The sequence below is a fragment of the Podarcis liolepis genome (assembly GCF_965112155.1).
Source record: "Podarcis liolepis genome assembly, chromosome: 9".
Classification (NCBI taxonomy): domain Eukaryota; kingdom Metazoa; phylum Chordata; class Lepidosauria; order Squamata; family Lacertidae; genus Podarcis; species Podarcis liolepis.
Genome location: NC_139564.1, coordinates 75625673 through 75647148, shown reverse-complemented (window position 1 = coordinate 75647148; position 21476 = coordinate 75625673). Strand labels below are relative to the sequence as shown.

Genomic DNA, 21476 nt, shown 5'->3' with positions numbered 1-21476 from the left:
CTTAGAACTTAGTTCAGGCTAGACTGTGCTTGTAATGTGAAGAGGCGCTCAGCCAATCAATAGTGCCTAAAGGTAAAGGTAAAGGTAAAGGGACCCCTGACCATTAGGTCCAGTCGTGGCCGACTCTGGGGTTGCGCTGCTCATCTCGCTTTACTGGCCGAGGGAGCCGGTGTACAGCTTCCGGGTCATGTGGCCAGCATGACTAAGCCGCTTCTGGAGAACCTCTAACCTAAACACATGCAGCGAACAGACATTGTTGGCATCTGTCTGTCTTGAGAGACAGTGGAGTCTGCCTCTGGGGGCGAAGTCAAACTGCTGCATTAGCAGCATCGAAGTCACCTTCCTGGGATGCAAGTCTGGCCAGTGTCATCTGGTCGTCATCACTGTAATCCCAGATGACAAGACCCCCTTCTTGGTCTCGCTGATGTGCTCCAAAGGAAACCAGAGCAATAGGTTTGGCACTGGTTTGGCTGCAGAAGTTGCTGGAAGGAGGCGTGCAAGGCGCCATCCAACAGTCTTAGGGACTCCACTCTGGATTTGTGCGGGGTTTGCTCCTTAGCCTTTTCTCCTCCTGAAGATATCCCGCAAAGCAGTGGAGGTTTAGGACCAGAGATTTTCTTCTCCTGGGTGGGCTACCTTCCCAGGCTGGCGAGTCCCAGCTGCCCCTCACTTCCCTCTGAAGCAGGTGCAGAAACCGCCTCCTTGACCGTTGAACCCGCTCCGGGTCTCCTCCACTCAATCTGCATGCGAGGGTTCGAGCCCCACCGGCTCCCCTCACCTGCTTTAGCCGGCCAGTCGAAGCCATTCCCGGGGTGTGGCCACTGTCGCCTGCGGACAGCTTCTAGGAGCCACAGGGGAGAGCTGAGTGCAGGGCAGGGACCAAAGTGGACAAGCTACCCCAGAAGGAGCAGGACGTGGGCCCGGCGCCCCCCAGACACCCAGGAGCAGAGACACCGAGTTGGGCGCCTGGGGGCGCCTCCCCTCCTCCCTCCACGCAGCCCAGGCTCCTGAGGCGGGAGATGCGCTTCGTTTCCCGCCTGGCCTTGGGAAGCGGCCCTCGCTCCGGGCGGATTCCCGCCCGGCCAGTCACGGTCAGGCTGCCCCGCGGCGCTGCTCTCATCCGGCCTGGTGCCAAGCCGAGGGGGGCCGAGGCGGGCGGGGAAGGGCCCGGGGCTCCAGCCGCGTCGCCCGCCCCACCCAGTGACATCAGGACCCCTTGGCGGCCCGGCGGCCCCGCCGAGCCATAAAGGCTCCTCAGGCGCCCGAGCGGGACGCAGCTGAAGAGAGGAAGGGAAAGGAGCGCTTCCAGCCCGCCGAGAGCAACGCCGGCCAGAAGGGAAGGGCAGCTGGTCCGTCGAGAGCGAGGAAGCGGGCGAAACTCCGCCGGGAGCCCTGACAGGTGGCGCGGCAGCCCCTCAGCGACCCGAGCCCGTCCTCCTCCTCCTCAGCCCCGCAGCCATGGCCGTCGAAGGGCGGCAGGGCAGCCTCGGCGGGTCCCCCGCGAGGGGCAAGAAGGAAAGCGGCGGCTGGGAGCTGGAGCCGGTGGCGGCCGCCGAGGGCCCCCCGCCCCCCTCGCCCCGCGGCCGGCTGGCTCTGCTGCGGAGGACGCCCGAGAAGAACGCCGAGATCCTGAGCAGCCAGTACGGCTTGCACCTCTTCCTGGCGGGGCTGCTGCTGCTCTTCGCGTGGGCCGTGCACGCCAAGGGCTTCTCGCAGAGCGCCGTCCTCTCCTACCTCACCACCCTCATGCTGCTCCAGATCCTCTGGATGGCCTGGTACATCTGCCGCCGCTACGCGCACAAGAGGCTCATCCAGGACAAGGACACGCACGCCGGGGCGCGCTGGCTCAAGTGTGAGTGGGGCGCCCGGGGGGGGCGGCGGGGGGCAGCTGGCGCGGGATGGAGGCTCCCTCTCCCCTCGGAGGAGGCTCGGCCGGCCCGCGCGCAAGCCGCTAGTTGCCCGGCCCGCTATTGGCTGCGGCGTTTGCGCGCCCCGCGCTCTTTCCGTCGAAGTCTGCGGGACTTTAAAACGGTACCCTACTTCGCCGCCTTCTAGCCAAGGGTGCCAACAGGATTCTCTCTGCACCGCCGAAAGAGATGCTGTTTGCATGCGCTTTATGTCACATGCAAACTTGTAACGTATTTTGCAAATGGGGGTGGAGTGCCCCGAAATAAATCAGGGATCTCACACAAGTAATAAAACATCCAACAGAGTTAAACAGGTGAAACTTTACCTATAATTGTCCTTCCATACTACAAAAGGCTTACTCTCTATACCTTTAAAGCACATAAGAAGCACATCGCCCCCCCCCCCCAAGAATTCTGGACAACGTAGTTTGCTAAAGGTTGCTCGGAATTGTAACTCTGTGAGGGATAAACTGCAGCGCCCAGAACTCTGTGAGGGGGGAATTATGTTGCAAATGTCCTTTAAAGTCAAGGTGTGCAGGCAGCATCTGTTTAATACCTGCTTGCAGGCTGCCACATAGCTGTTAGGGGCACAAGAGCCCTGCTGTCCTCCAATGCCAACCCTAAACCATACAAAGAACAACTTTCATGAGTTGCAAATGAGTCACGTTACTGTAGGTCTTTCAGCTGTTGAACTTAAGCTGGAAATACTACATTCAGTGCAAGACCAGGCGTGGTGTTTCAGATGGAGGGGATTAAAAGTGATTTAAGATTTACAACAATTTTGCTCAGATGATCCTGCTTGGGAAAATTCTAATTTTAATTAGTTAAAAATCATGCAGTGTATTCATTTGGATGTATGGCTGGGTGGTCATCTGTCCTGGATGCTTTAGCTGAGATTCCTGCATTGCAGGGGGTTGGACTAGATGACCCTTGGGGTCCCCTCCAACTCTGTGAATCTATGATTTGTTGTGGTTATTTATTAGTACCTCATAATAAGTACTATCCCCCTTATTTTTCCTTTTTGAGCAAAAAGAGATTTGAAATCCCCACTCAGCCTTGAAACTCATGTTGTGCCCTTGGTTGGGTCACTGTCCCTTAACCTAACCTACTCACAGGCTTGTTGTGAGGATAAAATGAAAAGGGGGGGGGGGAGAACATGTATGCTGCCTTGAGCATTTTGAACAACCACAACAAAATCCCATTTAAGTGTTTATACCAGCAGTATTCCTGACACACGCACACCAGAACCCACAGATTCTTCCATGGATGGGAAAACAACTAATCACCCCTCCCTGCAAATTGCTACTACAATCAATTTACCTCCCCCCCCCCCACTACAAGATTTCCTTAGAAAAACTCCCAACACATTTTCCTCTCAGTGTCCCTCCACCCCTGCTTTAATTAAACTTCTGTTTTTGTTTAAAACAGCCAGCTTTTTCAGTGTTTCTCCCTTCTTGCTGTCCTCAAACACCCTTCCTCTTTTCTGCTGTCTCCGCACGATGGTGCTGTGGGTTAAACCACAGAGCCTAGGGCTTGCCAATCAGAAGGTCGGCGGTTCAAATCCCCGTGACAGGGTGAGCTCCCGTTGCTTGATTCCTGTTCCTGCCAACCTAGCAGTTCGAAAGCACAAAAGTGCCAGTAGATAAATAGGTACCGCTCTGGCGGGAAGGTAAATGGCATTTCCGTACGCTGCTCTGGTTCGCCAGAAGCGGCTTAGTCATGCTGGCCACATGACCTGGAAGCTGTGCGCTGGCTCCCTCGGCCAGTAAAGTGAGATGAGCGCCACAACCCCAGAGTCATGACTGGACCTAATGGTCAGGGGTCCCTTTACCTTTTACCTTCACACAATGTGTTTCATTCCTGATCCCATGGTCTTCAACATGGAGTTCCAGATTCAATGTAGCAATTTTAAATATATATTTTATTAACGAGCAAATACCCAGATAAGTACAACTTTCCAACTGAACTTAACCTTCTCCAACTATACATGCTGACACAAGCACACCCGGTTCCACCCCACATTGTGGCTGCCTGGCGCATCACACACATGGTGCTGCACAGCATGCACATGATGTCATATGGCACAATGGGCCCCGTTGGACCCTCCCATGGACTGTGACGAGGCCTGTTGGGCCCTCTGAAAGGCCTGTTGGGCCTTTTGAAGGGTGCAGTGGGCCCTATCAGGCCTCGGCTCACCGTGTGACGTCATGCACGTGCCACAGTGGGGCTCCCACAGTGAAAATTTTGTGAGTGCCCCAGAGATGGTGCTATTAATCTTAAAGATACTGTAGTGTATATCATCATGGGGTGTGTGCACAAAGGGGCTGCAGAATAGGAGAGAGGAGAAGGCATGGAAATGGGGGCGATCTCTGTGTAAGGGAGAGTTCAGAGAGAGAGAGAGAGAAGGAAAGGGAAAGGGTGGTGGTGACAATATGGGAACAATGGTGGTTGGATGAAAGGAGGGAGTGGGAGGCTTGGGAATGGGGTGAAGATGAAAGCAGGGTCAAGAAAGGTTCTGCAGAACAGGAGAGGATGGTGGCTTCATAACTGGACTTAGTGAAAAGGGTGCTTAGTTGTTGCAAAGTGTGGGAGGAGAATGATGAAGGAAGTTACCATGGGAGTAGTTTGGGTGCAAATAACACCCAGAACTATCATCATGGGATCCTCCATCAGTACCCCAGAGACTACTTCATCCAGCCTGGTCAAGGATCCTGCTGGGCGACAGGTTGGTCAGTAGATCAGCAGCTTCCCCAATCTGTCTCTCTGGCTCAACACCAGGTGCAGACCCTCTTAAGTCCATCCCAGTGTTAGAAGTTTCCTGCTCTTATGGACAACAGCAACACCCCCTTTAAAACCCCACTCCCCCATTCTAGGCTGGTGCAGTACTGAGAACCAGTTGGGCACAGTGGGGGAGGTCACTCCCCCGAGTCTCTGTAAAGCAGGCCAGATCAGCCCATTCATCTGCAGTCAAGTCGTGGATGCGCATAGTCTTACTGTGGACTGAGCTGGCATTTTGCAACGGCACCACCAGACCAGAGGGCTCAGTCACTTTGCTACCAGTGACTTTGAGAGGAGTTGGTGGGCTGGAATAAGGAACAGGGACTAAACATGTTGCTGATGGTAGTCAGCCTCTCCACTCCTTCCCACCACCAGAGAAATTTGGACAGCATCTTCACCATTCCCTGCTACCTGCTCACCCTGATGCATCAATGCACTGCCACATACTGCTGGGAGATTAGGGCTACAGATTGTAAGCTAAGGTGCAGCATCATGCATATCCCACACTATCGGGAAGTAGATGGTAAATCCCCCAAAACTTGTCTCCCTCTGCCTCTCACTATGGGGGAACCCCACCAAACCAAACTTCCCCTCCTCCAGGCTCTTAGCCTGGTGAGGGTCAGAGACCAGTCTCCCACAGCACATGGCCTACAGCTCTATAATTGATTGGCAGTGTGGGGCACCCCTGCTCCTGTGGGACAACCCAAAGGGTAAAATCCCGTGGTGTTGCTCCTGGGGGGGGGGGGCATGCAGCTGAGCCTATTGTTATAGTAAGGCAGACTCTGGAACACAACCCAGCTGTGTTTCCTATGCCAGCAATCAAGCAATATCCCACACTACAATCAGCACAAACACTCTTAGCTGCAGGCAGGTATCAGTCAGGTCAAAGAAATTGATGCAGAAAAACACACACTTCCTGTCTGGGAAGGCAGACCAGGCAAAGGCCAGGATGGTGCACAATCAGCTGTTCTCTGCAGGTTTGCCACTTCCAGGGTATGAATGCCTGGACTGCATAGCAAGTATATAATGCATGCATAGCATGTATTGGCATGGGACGTGCCGAAGCCTCTCTGCAAAGTTTACACATTTTGCATTTGTTGTGTGGGGGAGGGGACTCACCCCCCCTCCTTATTTTTTAGTAGTATTTGTAGAACATAATTTATAGAGAGTACCTGATCTCAGTGAAGAGAGGGAGGGAGGGAACTATGGCTATTCCAAGGACTAGAAGCAAGATAAAAAAGTGTATTGGAGGGTGAAATAAAGCTCAGGGCAGGATACCTGTAACCCAATGTAGAAACAAATCAGTCATCAATCAAATACTTCATGTCACTCATTGGCTAAAAACCACTGAAAGGTGAATGAACACTTTCCTTCATAACTTTCCTTCTAGGAGAGTTAAGAAAATAAAGAAAACTCAAGAGTCCTTGCATGCACTGGTCTTGGTGCAATTGCACCATTATAATCTGGCCACAGTTTCATCTTGTGCATGTTTATTCTGAACTAGATATGCAGCCCATCATATCCAGTGGAACATAAGTCAGCACCACTGATTTAAACAGTATTTACTTTCAAGTAGGTATGGCTAGGACTGCAGCCTTATTCCACAAATGTATGCATAGAACTGTACTCTTGCAGCCTAGTTCTAACCAAGTTAACATTGAGTTCAGCATCAACTCAAAGTAAATCAGTAATTATGCAGTAAGTATGCACAGGACAGGACGCGGGTGGCGCTATGGGTTAAACCACAGAGCCTAGGACTTGCTGATCAGAAGTCGGTGGTTTGAATCACCGTGATGGGGTGAGCTCCCATTGCTCGGTCCCTGCTCCTGCCAACCTAGCAGTTCGAAAGCACGTCAAGTGCAATTAGATAAACAGGTACCGCTCTGGCGGGAAGGTAAACGGCGTTTCCGTGCGCTGCTCTGGTTCGCCAGAAGCGGCTTAGTCATGCTGGCCACATGACCCGGAAGCTGTATGCCGGCTCCCTCGGCCAATAAAGCGAGAGGAGCGCCGCAACCCCAGAGTCGGCCACTACTGGACCTAATGGTCAGGGGTCCCTTTACCTTTATGCACAGGATTGCAGAACAGCAGAATATTCTATGTTCCAGTCATATTAGGATTGCTTTAAACTGGAAAAAGCACAGGCTTGGAAAGAGCATTTGAGAATATATCACATTTGCAGTCCAGTGTATGCATGATAAGTAAGCTACACTGATACCAATGGTCCTGTGTTTGCTAATTTGTATAGCAAATATATGTACTGATTTACTTACTGTAAGGAACTATATACAGTATATATTCAGTAAGTAAATTACACACACACACACACACGATATATACGTGATATATATTACAGATGTTAAATTATTAGGTCAGGATGTTGGGAAGATAGGAATTTTGCAGAACTAGACAGCATCTTAAAAAGTAGAGACATCACCTTGCCAACAAAGGTCCGTATAGTAAAAGCTATGGCTTTCCCATTAGTAATGTATGGAAGTGAGAGCTGGACCATAAAGAAGGCTGATTGCCAAAGAATTGATGCTTTTGAATTATGGTGCTGGAGGAGACTCTTGAGAGTCTGCAAGAAGTCATGGACTGCAAGAAGATCAAACCTCTCCATTCTGAAGGAAATCATCCCTGAGTGCTCACTGGAAGGACAGATCCTGAAGCTGAGGCTCCAGGACTTTGGCCACCTCAGGAGAAGAGAAGACTCCCTGGAAAAGACCCTGATGCTGGGAAAGATGGAGGGCACAAGGAGAAGAGGACGACAGAGGACGAGATGGTGGGACAGTGTTCTCGAAGCTACAAACATGAGCCTGACCAAACTGCGGGAAGCAGTGAAAGACAGGAGTGCCTGGCGTGCTCTGGTTCGTGGGGTCACAAAGAGGCGGACATGACTAAACGACTAAACAACAACAACAGGCACATAAGTGCCTAAAAAGAGATACAGGTTGCTATCTGCCTTGATCACAGGAAGGCCCATCCAGTTCAATTTTGTTTTTAAAAGTATTTCTCTTTCTCCACGAGAGCTTGAATCATATTTATTGTTGAGTAAATGTGTTTAGGTCAGGATGAAACAGCACTGTCCTATCTTATGTCTACTCAAATATACGTCCTATTGAATTCAGGGGGGCTTACTACCAGGAAAGTGAGGTTAGGACTGTGTAGCCCATGTCCTTAACCCCAGGAAGCACCCACTTTATCTTTCAAAAAATTCTGAGAGTTATAAAAGTAAAATAAGGAAACCCATTGCAAAACGTAGCAGAAAGAAAGCAAAGGCGTTCTGAGGAAGGTTATTCTTGCTGTGTTGTAAAATGTAACAGAATGAGCCAGCAGAAATAAATATCTGGGGGGCAAAGCATAATTAGGATCTTCCATGACAGTCAGTTGCTCCTTGGGGCTACTTTGAAGGGGGTTTAACCCTTTCCTCCTATGCCCTTTGCCATGCTGTAAATTACTCGGAAGCTGCTATTAGCCTGGGGAGGGCGGGGGGCTGGAGAGGTACAAGTGCAGGAAGTTGAGCAGGCCAAACAAGTTTTACTTAACAGTATTTCTTCCTTTAGCATGGAATGACAGGTTTCTGGCGATGCACAGATGCGTGCTAAGGATAATACTTACATAAGCAAGTCCTAATTTCTTCTAAGGCATTGACTCATACACAAAGAAGCTGTAAACTAATGGCTGAAAATCACAAGGTGATATGGGGAAGTTATTCCTGCTTCAAAATATATGCCTTTTTGAAATTTCTTACTGCAGTTGCTAACAAGTATAGTGCTGGGTTCCCAAAATGGTACAGCCATGTGTTTATAGTCCCCAGAAAAATACAACTATTCTTAGGCATCTTTTCCCATTCAGCAAGTGTGTAGCCCATGGGGTGTAAGCGAGCAGAGGGTTTAACTAGGGTTGGGGAGACCCAGATTCAAATCCCCACATGGTCATGTTGCTTGCTGGGGTGATGCACAGCCCCCTCACCTGCCTCACAGAGCTGCAGGGACAAACGTGTGGGGGGGTACAGCGCCTTGACTTCCTTGGAGGAAAGGTGGTAAATAAATAATAAAATGGATTGTTATCCTAATGCAGGGAGAAGAAAGAGCCCCCCTTGTTAGAGACCCCCTGTCCTTGCAGAAAAATAGTGGCAGCAGTTTGGACCCCCCCCTCCCCTAGCCCATGGCTGTCCAGGCCAGGGGATTTGGATGGCTGAGGAGAAACCAGCTGAGATCAAGCCTCACAATCTCTAGCTCCAAGACTGAGTTTGACTGAAAGTGCTCAGCCGGTTTCCATGGCTCATGTCTTCCAAATGCAGTCTGATCCTCCTCAGTAGATTTGGCATGGAGGAAGAGTGAGCAGGGTGACCAACCCCAGAGATTGCAGGGGCTGGATTGCCTTGAGCTCTAGGGCAAATCGGCCCATGTTCTTTCCCTGAGCCGTACATTTAGCTCCATGATTTCAGGAGTAAACATGAAGTGAAATGTCTTGGTCCCTGAAATATACTCCGAGTCGCAAAGTGATTTCATGCTCTTTATTCAGCTCATAGTAGTGAGGAGGAATGAATGAAAGTCCCCTCACAGTATCTGCTTTATATACACTATTTACACAATGGGCTGCACATGATTGGCTAATTCCGGAATTCTACTGTAAGCCAATCAGGTTGTGGATTCACTTCTATCTGGAGCAGGATTGGGTGGTTCCTGCCAACCAATCATACTGCTGCATTGTTCTAGGACCAATCAGACTGCTGCATTCTGATTCCTATTGTTCTAGGACCAATCAGACTACTGCATTTTGGATCCTATTGTTCTAGGACCAATCAGACTGCTGCAGTTTGGGTCCTATTCAACTCAGTACATAACAGTCCCACTTCACTGAGATCCAGAAGCCACCCTTCTTATTTACCTTGCCCTCTGCTGGATGGGAGTAGAAATAATTTTTCCACTCCCCAACCCTGGAGGTCAAGGTAAGGGGTGCCGAATGTGTCTGTTGAGTAGAAAGGGGAGCTCTGCTTCTGGATGGTCTGGCTGGAGGTGAACACAGGATGTTGCCTTCCTTTGCACCCATTCAAGCCAATCCTCTGTTTGCTGTTCAGGGAGCACGAATTGGCTGTAGATTTAACTAATCCCCACTGCTAAGGTGTCTGTAGTGAATGTGTGGCAAAGGCGGACACTGGTTCTAGCTGTTATGATCGAAGGGGTGTTTAGCCAAGGAATATATTATTATCTTACTATTATTTATCAAATGTCTATACCACCTTTCATCTGAGGATCACAGAGCAGTTTACAGTATGGCGTGGATTGTGGGATTTTCACAGCAACTAGCTGGAGGGCTACTTTGTCTTTGTTTTCAAGTTCTAAGAGTGGGGTGGGGGGGTTTGCTGTTGGAAGTTTATGTTTGGAGTCTTGAGACCGAGTGCCTGTAAGAACTTTTTGGCGATGACAAGTGTTAGCAATCTGCTCTTCCTGTATTTGTTCAGTGTTCCTTTTAAAACTAGATGTCTCCCTGCTGGTGCTTAATATTTTTATTTGTTTTAGTAGTTTTAGCATTTTGGTAATTTTAATCTGTTTTGGTATTCAAACTTTTGCATGCTTTTAAGTGCTCTTGTAATTTTTTTTCTTGATTTATCCTTTTGTAAGCTGCTTTGTAAAAACCCCTCAATCAAGCAGTGCAGAAATTTTATGAAATTAAATAAATAAATACATAATACACTATGTTGCTGTTGGAGTTCTGTGGTTGAGTACAGAGTTTGTCTGATCTATTGTGATGGAAATATGCAGGGAAGATGAGAAGTGGGGAACTGTTTTTTTGGTGGGGGGTAGGGCTCCCGGCGGGAAGATAAACGGCATTTCCGTGCGCTGCTCTGGTTCGCCAGAAGTGGCTTAGTCATGCTGGCCACATGACCCGGAAGCTGTACGCCGGCTCCCTTGGCCAGTAAAGCGAGATTAGCGCCGCAATCCCAGAGTCAGCCACGACTGGACCTAATGGTCAGGGGTCCCTTTACCTTTACCTAGGGCTCCATTGAGGTCAATGGGTGGTTTTTTGTTTCTGCCACCTCTTAAATTGGCATAATGTTGTATCAAAGGCAAAATCACTATTGGGAGGCATATAGGATGTGGTGTTTGTTTGCTTCTCACCCCTGTTTTGGTCTCTCCATCAGCAGAGTTTTGCTGGTGGTACAGAGGTGTATTTCTGGCACAGCAAGTCTTTCCTCATATCCTAAAATCTCCCAGTGCAAGTACAAGTCCTGATTAATATATTTACAATGCATGTTTACTGATAAGTAAATTTCACTGTGTTTATTGTGACTAACATCCAGGTAACTGCACAGAATTGCAGGTGGTAGCCAACAAAGAAGCTCTATTTCCTTAAGGACTTCTGGCTAAATTTGTCCTCAATTTGTAATCCATCATACATTTACTCCTGGGTAAATTATGTTAATCTTATGAAAATGAGTTGTGGATTTAAATTTGGTTTACTTCAATTTCTAGCTCTCCTGATCCTAAGAGACTGGAGCAATTGATAAGTTTTAAAAAAACAGAGTAATCAGGGCTGTCCTTAGCAGATGCGGCGCCGGGCTGCAAATATCCGCCCAGCGGCCCCTAATTACCACGGATAGTGTTGGGGTGGCTGTAGCTGCGCACTGCCAGCCATGGCGGAGGGGGGCACAACTCTCCCCCATGCCGCTGCGGAAGAGTGATCCCCGCAGAGGCTTGGGAGGGATGTTGAGCGCCCACCAGCCATATAGTTGGCGGGGTGCAGCCTGCGGGCGTGCAGGGAAAGGGGAGGCCACCGGCAAAGCCGTGCAGCTCCCCCACTCGCTGGGCACCCCTGAGAGGCGCAACGCACCACTAAGCCCTATGGAAAAGACGGCTCTGAGAGTAATAAACCAGCGGTTCCCAACTCCCCCCCTCCAAATTTACATAGTATGGTGACCTATTGATTTATTATCACATTAATTTTGGACCTTAGTACTTTCCCAGTTTCATGCATTTTAATGGCAAGTTTGCCTGTTTTATAATCATTGCTTGATGCATCCAAGCAAAAATTTACCTAACACCAATGAGCACCTTGTGGCAAATGGTGACTGGATCTCCCACCAGCTGCCAGAGAGCAGTTCCCAAGTGCTAAACTGGAAAGTTTGAGCCTTTCCAATGTTTGAATGCTAGTGCTAATACAATATTACAATAAGCCAACGAAACACAAGCTGTAAGAGGTATTCGTCATACCAGTTGACGATTGCAAGCAATAATTATTTTGAATTTAAAGGCAAATTTGCAGGTGTTTGGCATGCATGTGACCATAAAAGCACACAAGCTTTGGGGCCTGGAAGGGGGCGGAATGGGGGGCAGGGTGGGGCAGGGGCGGAAGGGCGCAGGCTTAAGCACACCCCACCAAGGTGTGTGTGAGCAGTGCCTTGGAATGCAACCCCCGCGCAAAGGGGGAGTTGCCTGTACATAAGCAACCACAACCTACTGTACTTGCACAGACTTTGCAGTCCACCCGCAGGTTAAGAAATGCTGCTCTGAATAACAACAGAATCAAAGCCACTTCCTACAAGCAGTGCCACTACCCATGAATGGTTCAGAGTTTAATGAGGCAGCAGGAAAGGGAGTTTACGTATTTATTATAAAAAAATTGTATACTGCTGTAGCATTAAAAAAAATCAAAGCAGTTTATAGGAATAAAAACATAAGACCATACAATAAAACCACAAATCATAAAATGTTAAAAACACAGGGTCCACAGGCGTGAGAGGTTTATTTCTTTACATTTTCACTATCTTCACATTGATTTTCCTATTAGTGTTTTTCTTCTTATTTGTTGTCTGTAGCATATAAAGATGTTGCCCTCCTAATGACATTTTATAATATTTTTAATTTTCTTTCAGGTGCAATTACTTTGTTTGCAGCGATTACTTTAATTATGGACTCTTTCAAAATTGGATACTTTGTTGGATATTCAGATTGCTTATCAGTCACGGAAGGTATTTTTCCTGCCACACATGCAGTACATACACTGCTGCAGGTAAAACCAATGGTTTTTGATTATTCCTACCTGTGCGCTTGTGTTTTTCAGATAGTGCAGCACAGTCCCAAAGCAAAGCAAAAAACCCCACAAGTCTTGTTCAATATTCACCATGTGACAAATAGCAAAAGCCAGGCTAGAACTATTAAGAATTATGAAGAGATAGGCAGAGAAAGCTGGAAGCTCCTGCGCCCTTGTTTGTTTGACCATGATTCCCTCCAGTTCCCTCTGTTTGATTCCAGGGAGGTTTCAGAATTTTCTGCAATCAGAATCTGGCTTAAACATGGTTACTTTTGAACATGATGAATGCAAAATGCTCTCAGGTTCACGGGGCTGCCATTTTAAACAGAATATGTTTGGTTATCAGAGCCTCTTGTGCAAGCGAATCAACATTATACAGTGTCGGGTGGGTACGTAAACACAAATCTCCCGCACTTACAAATGTACACATAAAAATGCAATAATGGATTAAACATACACGCTGAATGTTAGCTATGTCTCAATTGTTGCCTCGGATGAAAACTGTTATAAATCTCTTTAATTAAAGCTATGTAATTATGCTGCATTAATCTTCTTTCTAAATGGGGGACAATTTAATAACTATTTTGCCACCGCTGCCTAAGACATTGTCTCATTGGCTCAGTTGACTGGCCCTTCTAATCTTCTCTTCCTTCAAAGGACATAAGTCCCTTTCAAACAGCACAAAGACAGCTATGAAATACTAGCCTGTCAGGGAAATTTTTTAAATGAAATTTACGGTGAAAGTCATCTACTATATTTTTTCTGCTTCTAGGCACTTGCTAGCTTGACAGTGACTAGTACATTTGGATTCAAAACGTTTTACACACGGAGAAACCTTTAATTTGACAAAGTAATATTTAGCAATGAAGCAGAAAATGGCAACTGGCCAGATTTCCCAGCAAATAGAGTGGAGTAATGGTCTCCTGCTTCAGACAGAGAGCCAGTTTGTTTCTTGCCCTTCTGTATATGCAGTTTGTGGAGAACAACACAAATATCCTTTCCTTCTGTATGCAGTCAACCTTGAAGCAGAGAGGTAACCTAAGCCCCTCCGTATATACTGTAGAGCTGCACAGAGGAAGGGGGGAGAGATACAACCATATATAATTGCCACATAATACACCTCTTGCAAATACTGCAACATCACAGTGAAGGGCATGATCTAAGAACCTGAAGCACGGAGAATAACACTCCTATTACTGGTTTGGGTCTGAACAAGCTAAACTAAACAAAGGCTTCCAGTCTTCCCCCAAACCCCTTTTGTAACTGTAATGCTTCCCATGGCGCTTTAGTCTCAGTCTTTTGTTGCTTGTTTTTCTCAGCCTTAAAATGATCAAACAAAATAAATCACAGAGGACACATCTGGTTCTACAGCATATATAACCAGAACACTCAGGAGGGAACCCGGTGTATGCATCCTTGTACTTGACCCTCAGTTTGGTACTGTCTATTTGAAGTGGCTAGGAGGAGTTGAATTAATACAAAACATTGTCTTTATATAGCAAAGAATTTGAATAATGTGACCCAACTCATGTGCTGACCGAATGTGTGAGCAGTTCATCTGCATAGGGCTTAAGTAAAATGTCCTGTCATTGGGTTAGCTGCAGTGAGCTGCTTTACACCTAAGTAAATCTGGATTCCTGTGATCTCTTGCGCATTTTTCTTTGGTGTTCATCCCTGACATATCTTATTTGTTCATAGCAAATAGTACCACTTTCCCAAATGACCCAATTATTTTTTCATATATGTTTTCAGGTATACTTCTTATGGTCGCATGCAAAGGATATTATCCAATCCTTCAAAATGTTGGAGAGGTAAAATGAATATCATCTTCCTTATATTTTTAACCTGGGAAATATCAGTGAGAAACTACTGGTACTGAAAATGTTTATATTAATGTTTAGAAAATAATAGTTTACATCTCTGTTTTGATTTTTAAAAATAAAATTACAGCATCCTCAGTTGGAAGGACCCCCAGGAACCTAATATTTGTATGCCAGCAGTTGTCCATTCTCGTTTCCTGAAGTGGCCCTTCCATGGGAGACAGAGGCTGCTGCTTCCTCTCTCCCTTGCTCCCCTGAAGAACTTGCCGTGATTCTGTTGCACCCTGATCGTGTTTCTGCTCTTTCTTTCTCTTGCTCTTGTTCTTTTTTAAAACATCCCTTACTCCAAATAAAGCTTTGTTGCAATTCATGCTGCCTCATGCAGGAAGGCTTACTATAACACTCTTCTGCACTGGTGCTGTCGATTCCCAGTTCTGAAGATGTTCTCCACTCTGTGGGGACTTCTAAATACCGTGGAGTATCACTGTAAGCAAGAAAGTGTTCAAGCACTTAGGAAGAAAACACAGAAATAGGTTGTAGCGGTGTGTGCTTGCTGCACAAATTATAGTCACACACCACTGGGCAGTTCTAAATTTCCCTTTTAAAAACTGTGCTATTTACAACTCTATGCGGGGTCAGAATGGTCTCTAATTCTGGTGACAGATGGAAACTGTTGTAGTAATTTCCTTCTCCCCTGGAAATTATGGGGGCCATTTGTCCTTCCAATAATTGCAATTTGTATGAGGTTCTGGGGAAGAGTGGTGCATTTCAGGATGTTGAGCACTTCTCCAAAGCTCACAGGATACCTTTTCAGACAGCAGCACTTCAGCTCAGGTTGAAAGGCAGAATCTCAGACCCTAATAGTGCGATCTGGCACCATAGGCCTGCTTTTGTGTACCAGTATTCTTCTGAATAGTTGTTGAAACTGGCAGGCCTTCTGCAATCTTCTTATCACCAGCATAGCAATGCTGAGGGTAAGCATTCCTTCCCACCTATGAAACACCAAAATCCCTTATTATTATCTCAGCAAAGCATTATATTTATTTCTCTGGCATAATACTGAACCCTGACTCCTCATAGAGTTGTAAATAGCACAGCATGTCTGTGAGCAGGCATGCTGACATCTCTGAAAACTAGTAGTGAAGTGTGAGTTAGTATATTTTCTGCTCCATCTGTCCTCAAAGACTTGAACAGGTTATAGAACATTTTAATTTTGGTTAGGTGGGTGGAGATGTACCATGCAGAGCAGGCTTCTTCAAACTCGGCCCTCCAGATGTTTTTGGCCTACAGCTCCCATGATTCCTAGCTAGCAGGACCAGTGGTCAGGGGTGATGGGAATTGTAGTCTCAAAACATCTGGAGGGCCGAGTTTGAGGAAGCCTGATGTAGAGAATGGCATTCTTTGATTGGAGACACAGTAAACAAGGATTAGGGGCGGAATCTATCTCCCAACTCTTATAGGTTTTTTAAAATTAAATGAGGACTAAAAAAAACCCTCTCTCTTCGGAGAGTTACTATATATTACAAAGTTATTTCAGCTTCATACCAGTTAATTGTCCTAGCTGCTCTCATGAGTCCTGGGAATTGTAGTTTGCTGATGAGAACCTGCTGTCAAAGATCCCTAGGATATTTAAATTCTCACAGGCCACCTATATGCAACTTTTAGTGATGTGCAAATCTGTAATAGGTGGACAGGTATAATCTGAAGCCATACTATTTTCTATGTTACATCATGTAAACAGGGAAAGATTGCTGAAACACAAAGACTGTAGTGTTCTTTACTTGTTCACCAATAATAAATACTGGAAAATAAAATACTTCACTGATATGTTTTATACACTGTTGTCAATAACTTATTTGCTTTATTTATTTTCTAGGTTTGGAGTGATCCATTCTGTATTTACAAATTTGCTTTTGTGGACAAATGGTGTGTTAACAGAATCAAAGCATCAACTTAATGAACACAAGGAAAGGTTAATCACTCTTGGATTTGGAAACATAACATTAGGTAAGATAATTTTTTTGCTATCCTGTTTTTTAATTATCTAGAGACCAGGAATGATAGAAAGGGGACAAAATATAGACTTTTTTTGCTTGTGCCTTTACTCTGGCTTGAATTCTTCTGTTTGCCATGACTGTTCCACTTGTTGTTATAATTATCTAGCCCCTAATTTCTCTTCTCTACATTGGCTGCTCCTCCCCCAATTCTGTTTTAAAGTCTTGTAGTTTGTGTCCTTTAGTGAGTTTCTGTAGCACCACCTTAGTATCTTGTGCATCAATGAAACTATTATCCCTAGTATCAGGTGTTCCCCTGTCATCTGTAATATAGTCCCCCTCCCCCTCAGGATTGAGTTTAAAGCTCTCCTGATCAGGTTTGCAAGACTCTTGGCAAATGTGTTCTTGTCAATTGCTGTGAGGTTGCAACCCATCTCTTGCCAGAAGTCCTTCCTCAAGGAAGAAAAGACCATGGTCCAAGAAACCAAAGCTTTCCTGATGAGACCACCTGCACAGCCAGTGGCTTGCTTCCAGTATTTCACTGTCTCTTCCTGGGCCAAAGCCTTAATCATGCCTTGATCTTTGCCATTTTTGTGTTCTGTCTTTATAAACTTGGTATTTGCTTTATCTAAGTAGCTGTCCCTTTTGTAAAGCTATTCCCTTTTGGGCAGCTACTTTAGGCACCAAACTCCCTTTGGCTGATATTTCACAATTTGTTTAGGGAAAATTAATATTTATAATGTGATGCCATCTCATGTCTTGGTCTCACTCTTTCTTTTTAGAATTGGATGACCATGAGCCACAGTGTAACTGTACCACCACATTCCTCTGCTCCATATTTTCCCAAGGCATATATTACCTGTACCCCTTCAACATTGAGTATCACATTATGGCATCCACAATGCTCTATGTGCTATGGAAGAATATTGGACGCAAAGTTGAACACCTTCAGCAACACAAGATAACATTCAAGTTTCAAGGGAAAACATTGGGTGCCATTTTAGGACTGATTGTGTTCACCACAACAATAGCAATTGTTGTTGTCTATTTGTTTCAGATTGGGCGTGCAAAAATAAAGAGCGAAATAGCACTTATTATGTTTTATTTGTATAGTATTGCAGTACTGACAATGATGTGTGTTGCTGGGATAGTCGCTCTTCTGATTTACCGGCTTGAAGAAAAATCACTGGATGTTTCCAAAAACCCAGCTAGGAAACTTGATGCAGACTTACTGGTTGGAGCTGCCTCAGGATCCTGGCTTTTGTCTTGGGGTTCCATCCTTGCAATTATTTGTGCTGATTCTCACCCTGCATATACATGGTATAATCTGCCCTTTTCCATACTTGTTATATTTGAGAAATATATTCAGAACCTCTTTATAATTGAATCCATACACCGTGAGCATGAAAAGGTTAATGATGACATTAAAACAATTCGTATACTCACTGTGTCCAATGGAAATACTCTTTCACCTGCACCTTCTTACAAAGAAATATATAATGGAATAGATGGCATTCAAAATGAAGAGTCACCATACATGTTTAATGGAAATAATATTCTGCCTGAGAGCAGTGGAAGTGATGCTCTAGATGAAGACAAAAGTCAAGGCAACACCCCAGTTACTCCCTCCACCTCTGACTTCTCACTTTATAGCAAAAATTCTTCTGTCAACAACAAAAGAAACATCCTGAAGAATATTGCTGCATTTTTGTTCCTATGTAATCTTTCGGTAAGTTATTATGCAAAAATAATGGCAATTATTCCAGTGTTGCCAACTGATTAGAAACAAACGAAAGCTAAAACCCTAAAGTGTATCTGAAGAAGTGTGCATGCACACGAAAGCTCATACCAAGAACTAACTTAGTTGGTCTTTAAGGTGCTACTGGAAGGAATTTTTTTATTTTGACTATGGCAGACCAACACGGCTACCTATCTTCTACTGAAACGAAAGCTAGTTTAGCAGCACTTTGATCTGTAGAGATGTTCAAAGAGATGACCCTGGTCACCGAATGCTATCCTAAGCCCAGCTGCCGAGACCAGTTGAAGCATTGCTAACCTTGCCTCCCACTGTGCCCATTTTCCTTGAAAACACCAATCAAACAAGGTTGAGCAAATTATTTAAAATTTAATCCCTGTGGAAGCTGAAGGCTTTGTTGAGAAATGTATTGATTAACTCACCGATAAATCATATTGAAATGGGATGGGATGTGCTCAAGCACAGGTTACACATTTCACTTCAGTGCCAAACGCAAGTGAAGAAGTCACATTTCAATTTTGTAGTCTTTGTTATTAAGTCACATTGAAATTTTTGGAAGCCTTTTCCTTGATTACATGCACTGGACTTACACAATTTTTTCAACTGGGCTTTAATGTAATATGTGGTTTTAATCAGTGGTAATAAAATGCAGGAAGTCTGAAAGCAATTTACGGTGCTCAGTGCAAGCTGTGCTGCTTTTGGCAGTGACCAGGACCACTCAGCATCTCCAAGCAGCTTCAGAGGAACAGTTGGGAACTTACGCCAACCTGCCCTACCCTGATTAACCATTCTCGCACTTGGCATCATATGATGTCAGGCGATTGATATGTGAGCAGACTTGCAGAGTTGGGTCACTTTGGGATTTGCCCTATGGCCAAAAGTGGTTCCCACCCTGGGATTTATAGGATCCAGCATTAGGGAATGGCTAGTCTCATACTAGCACTAGATTAGATTAGCTCATGTTCCAGTGCTTACTCCAGAATCAATGTGTAAATTGCTATATGAAGGAGAAGGACACAACTGAAAGCTGTATGGGAAAAGTAATAACTGATCATCATGGCAGCATATTTATAGCATATTATTTATGAAAAAGCATTACGGATCCCCAGGCTTCCTACAGAAGAAACTGTTTCGGGATTGGCCTGATAATTCTTGAGAAGTGGTCTGAGTCTGGGTCTGAGTTTGGTGTGGTTATGTCCACACCAGTATCCCTTGCTGTGGTTTGCAGCTCTTCAGTTTGCCCTTGCCTATCTCCTTGAGGATACTGGTGTCCATTCTTCTGACTCCTAGCAGCTATCACTTCCGAATGTGGCCTAGAGTCATTTATCTACGAATTTTCCCTAGCTGTACTCCTGGCTAAAGTGAGGTCACCTAGAAGTAGCCTCAGAGTTGGTATTGCATAAACTAGCTCCACAGCACAGACAGAATGTAAATCAAACCGTTCTGAAGAATCCTCCGTGGATATAGTGGAGGTGGCGCACATTTTACCCTGGAGCCAAACACTCTAAACTGAATAATGATCACCTCTTTCCTTTGGTAATGTGAAATCTTGAACAGATCCAAATTGGTCCAGTTTTAAAAAGCAAATTGAGAGGAAGCGAGGAAAGGTTACTTTGAGGCAAAAGTCCTTGGCACAGGCCAACCAGAATTCTATGAGCATATCATTTTAATCAAAAGTAAAAAATGTGAAATTCTACAACTGAAATTTGAGTCAGATTTTGAATGAATAGTCTTAAAATTTGTTTCCTGTATAACCTCATGGGGATGTTAACATTTATATTTATTTTCCTTTCATTCTTCTTCATAGCTTTGGATTCCACCAGCTTTTGGCTGCCGCCCTGAGTATGACAATGGACTGGAAGAAATGGTTTTCGGATTTGAGCCTTGGATCACGGTGGTTAACCTTGCAATGCCTTTTTCCATTTTCTATCGGATGCACTCAGCTGCTTCCCTTTTTGAGGTCATTTGCAAAACATGAATTTCATTTTTTTTAAAAAAACAACAGTGAAGGATAGATGGATGACTAAAGAACATGAATGCAGCAGCCAATGTTTGGCTAAAGCAGAGCGCGCAGTTTGAATGAAAGGATAATGAAGAAGATACAGACAATTGACAAGTGCCATATTTTGAAGAGCAAAAAAGAGGCACATTTGCCGACTTCTACTTTTAACCATGGATCACTATGATGACTCTACCCATGAAAAAGAGGACGTGTCCTGGAAAAAGAGGATATGGGGCAACCCGAGGTGGAACTCCTAATACCTTATCAGTCCCTCCTGCCACAACAATGTAGGCAAGAATTTAATACATTGTCTCTATATGGTGAAGTCAATGAAAATAAGACTGAACCTTTCCCTGGCTATTTTTCTCCCCTGTTAGAAAATAAAACACATTACCAGTTCAATGTATATAGACACATTTTTCTCTAAGTTCTTAGAGATTTATCATCATCATCATCATCACCATCATCTAGCCATGGACATAGCCAGGGGGCGGGGGCAGCTGCCTCCCCAATCAAGGAAATAAATAAAAATACTTAACTAAAAGTAGAAATTGTAGAAAGATTTTGACAGATTTTTCTGAGCACTTGGTGTCAAAAACAACTGTTGTTGAGACATTTCATGAATCTGCTAGACAGAACCAGACAGAGGATGTTGACAAGGGGGAGTCCCCCTCCCACAACATAAATCCTGGCTAAGCTCATGAATCTAGCCACATTTAATCACATTTAAGTTTTGCTGATTGCAATGGCAGGAGAGCACGTGCACCAGTGGGACTAATAAAATGTCTGGATTGGTTGAGCAGACAATTTAATGTTTGAAAAATAGGAGAACAATGTTATGTTAACATTTCACAAGACAGACATGGCTAGATACTGGATGCCACAATTGCTTTGTACTTGTTATATGTATTTTTGTATTTGTGTGTGAACTTACTAAATAATGAAAGCTAATTTCCTTAAGAGTTGAGACTTTCATTTTGCCAAAACTGAAAGCTGATGTTGTAAAGTCTGGTTGATAGATTAGATTGTGGCAGTGTTAGCCCTGCAAGTCAAAATACTCCAGGATGGCCATGCGCTCTTCTTGACAGAGGACGCTTCTCTATGCAAAGGGCTGTTTGATCCAAGTTGGGTTTGAAGATAAGGAACCATTAAGGAGCCCCTATTTATTTCTTTTGATCCAACCTT

At 45.2% G+C, this 21476-nt stretch overlaps 1 protein-coding gene across 1 annotated transcript; it reads left to right on the top strand.

The window, feature by feature from the left end:
- Nucleotides 1–1550: 1550 nt before the first annotated feature.
- OTOP1 (otopetrin 1) lies at nt 1551–21117 on the top strand. The gene is made up of 6 exons (XM_083460745.1): nt 1551–1852; nt 12562–12698; nt 14472–14530; nt 16416–16546; nt 17316–18262; nt 20097–21117. The coding sequence occupies exons 1-6, from the start codon at nt 1747–1749 to the stop codon at nt 20265–20267; spliced, it is 1551 nt and encodes a 516-aa protein (XP_083316871.1). The 5' UTR covers nt 1551–1746; the 3' UTR covers nt 20268–21117.
- The last annotated feature ends 359 nt before the right edge of the window (nt 21118–21476 follow it).

What these genes read in the sequence shown, in the direction of transcription:
- OTOP1 (XM_083460745.1), top strand. Translation starts at nt 1,747, where the DNA reads ATGCTGCTCCAGATCCTCTGGATGGCCTGGTACATCTGCCGCCGCTAC. An exon ending in TCCTTCAAAATGTTGGAGAG is followed by an intron (nt 14,531 to 16,415) that starts GTAAAATGAATA and finishes TTTATTTTCTAG; the next exon opens with GTTTGGAGTGATCCATTCTG. An exon ending in TGTTCCTATGTAATCTTTCG is followed by an intron (nt 18,263 to 20,096) that starts GTAAGTTATTAT and finishes TCTTCTTCATAG; the next exon opens with CTTTGGATTCCACCAGCTTT.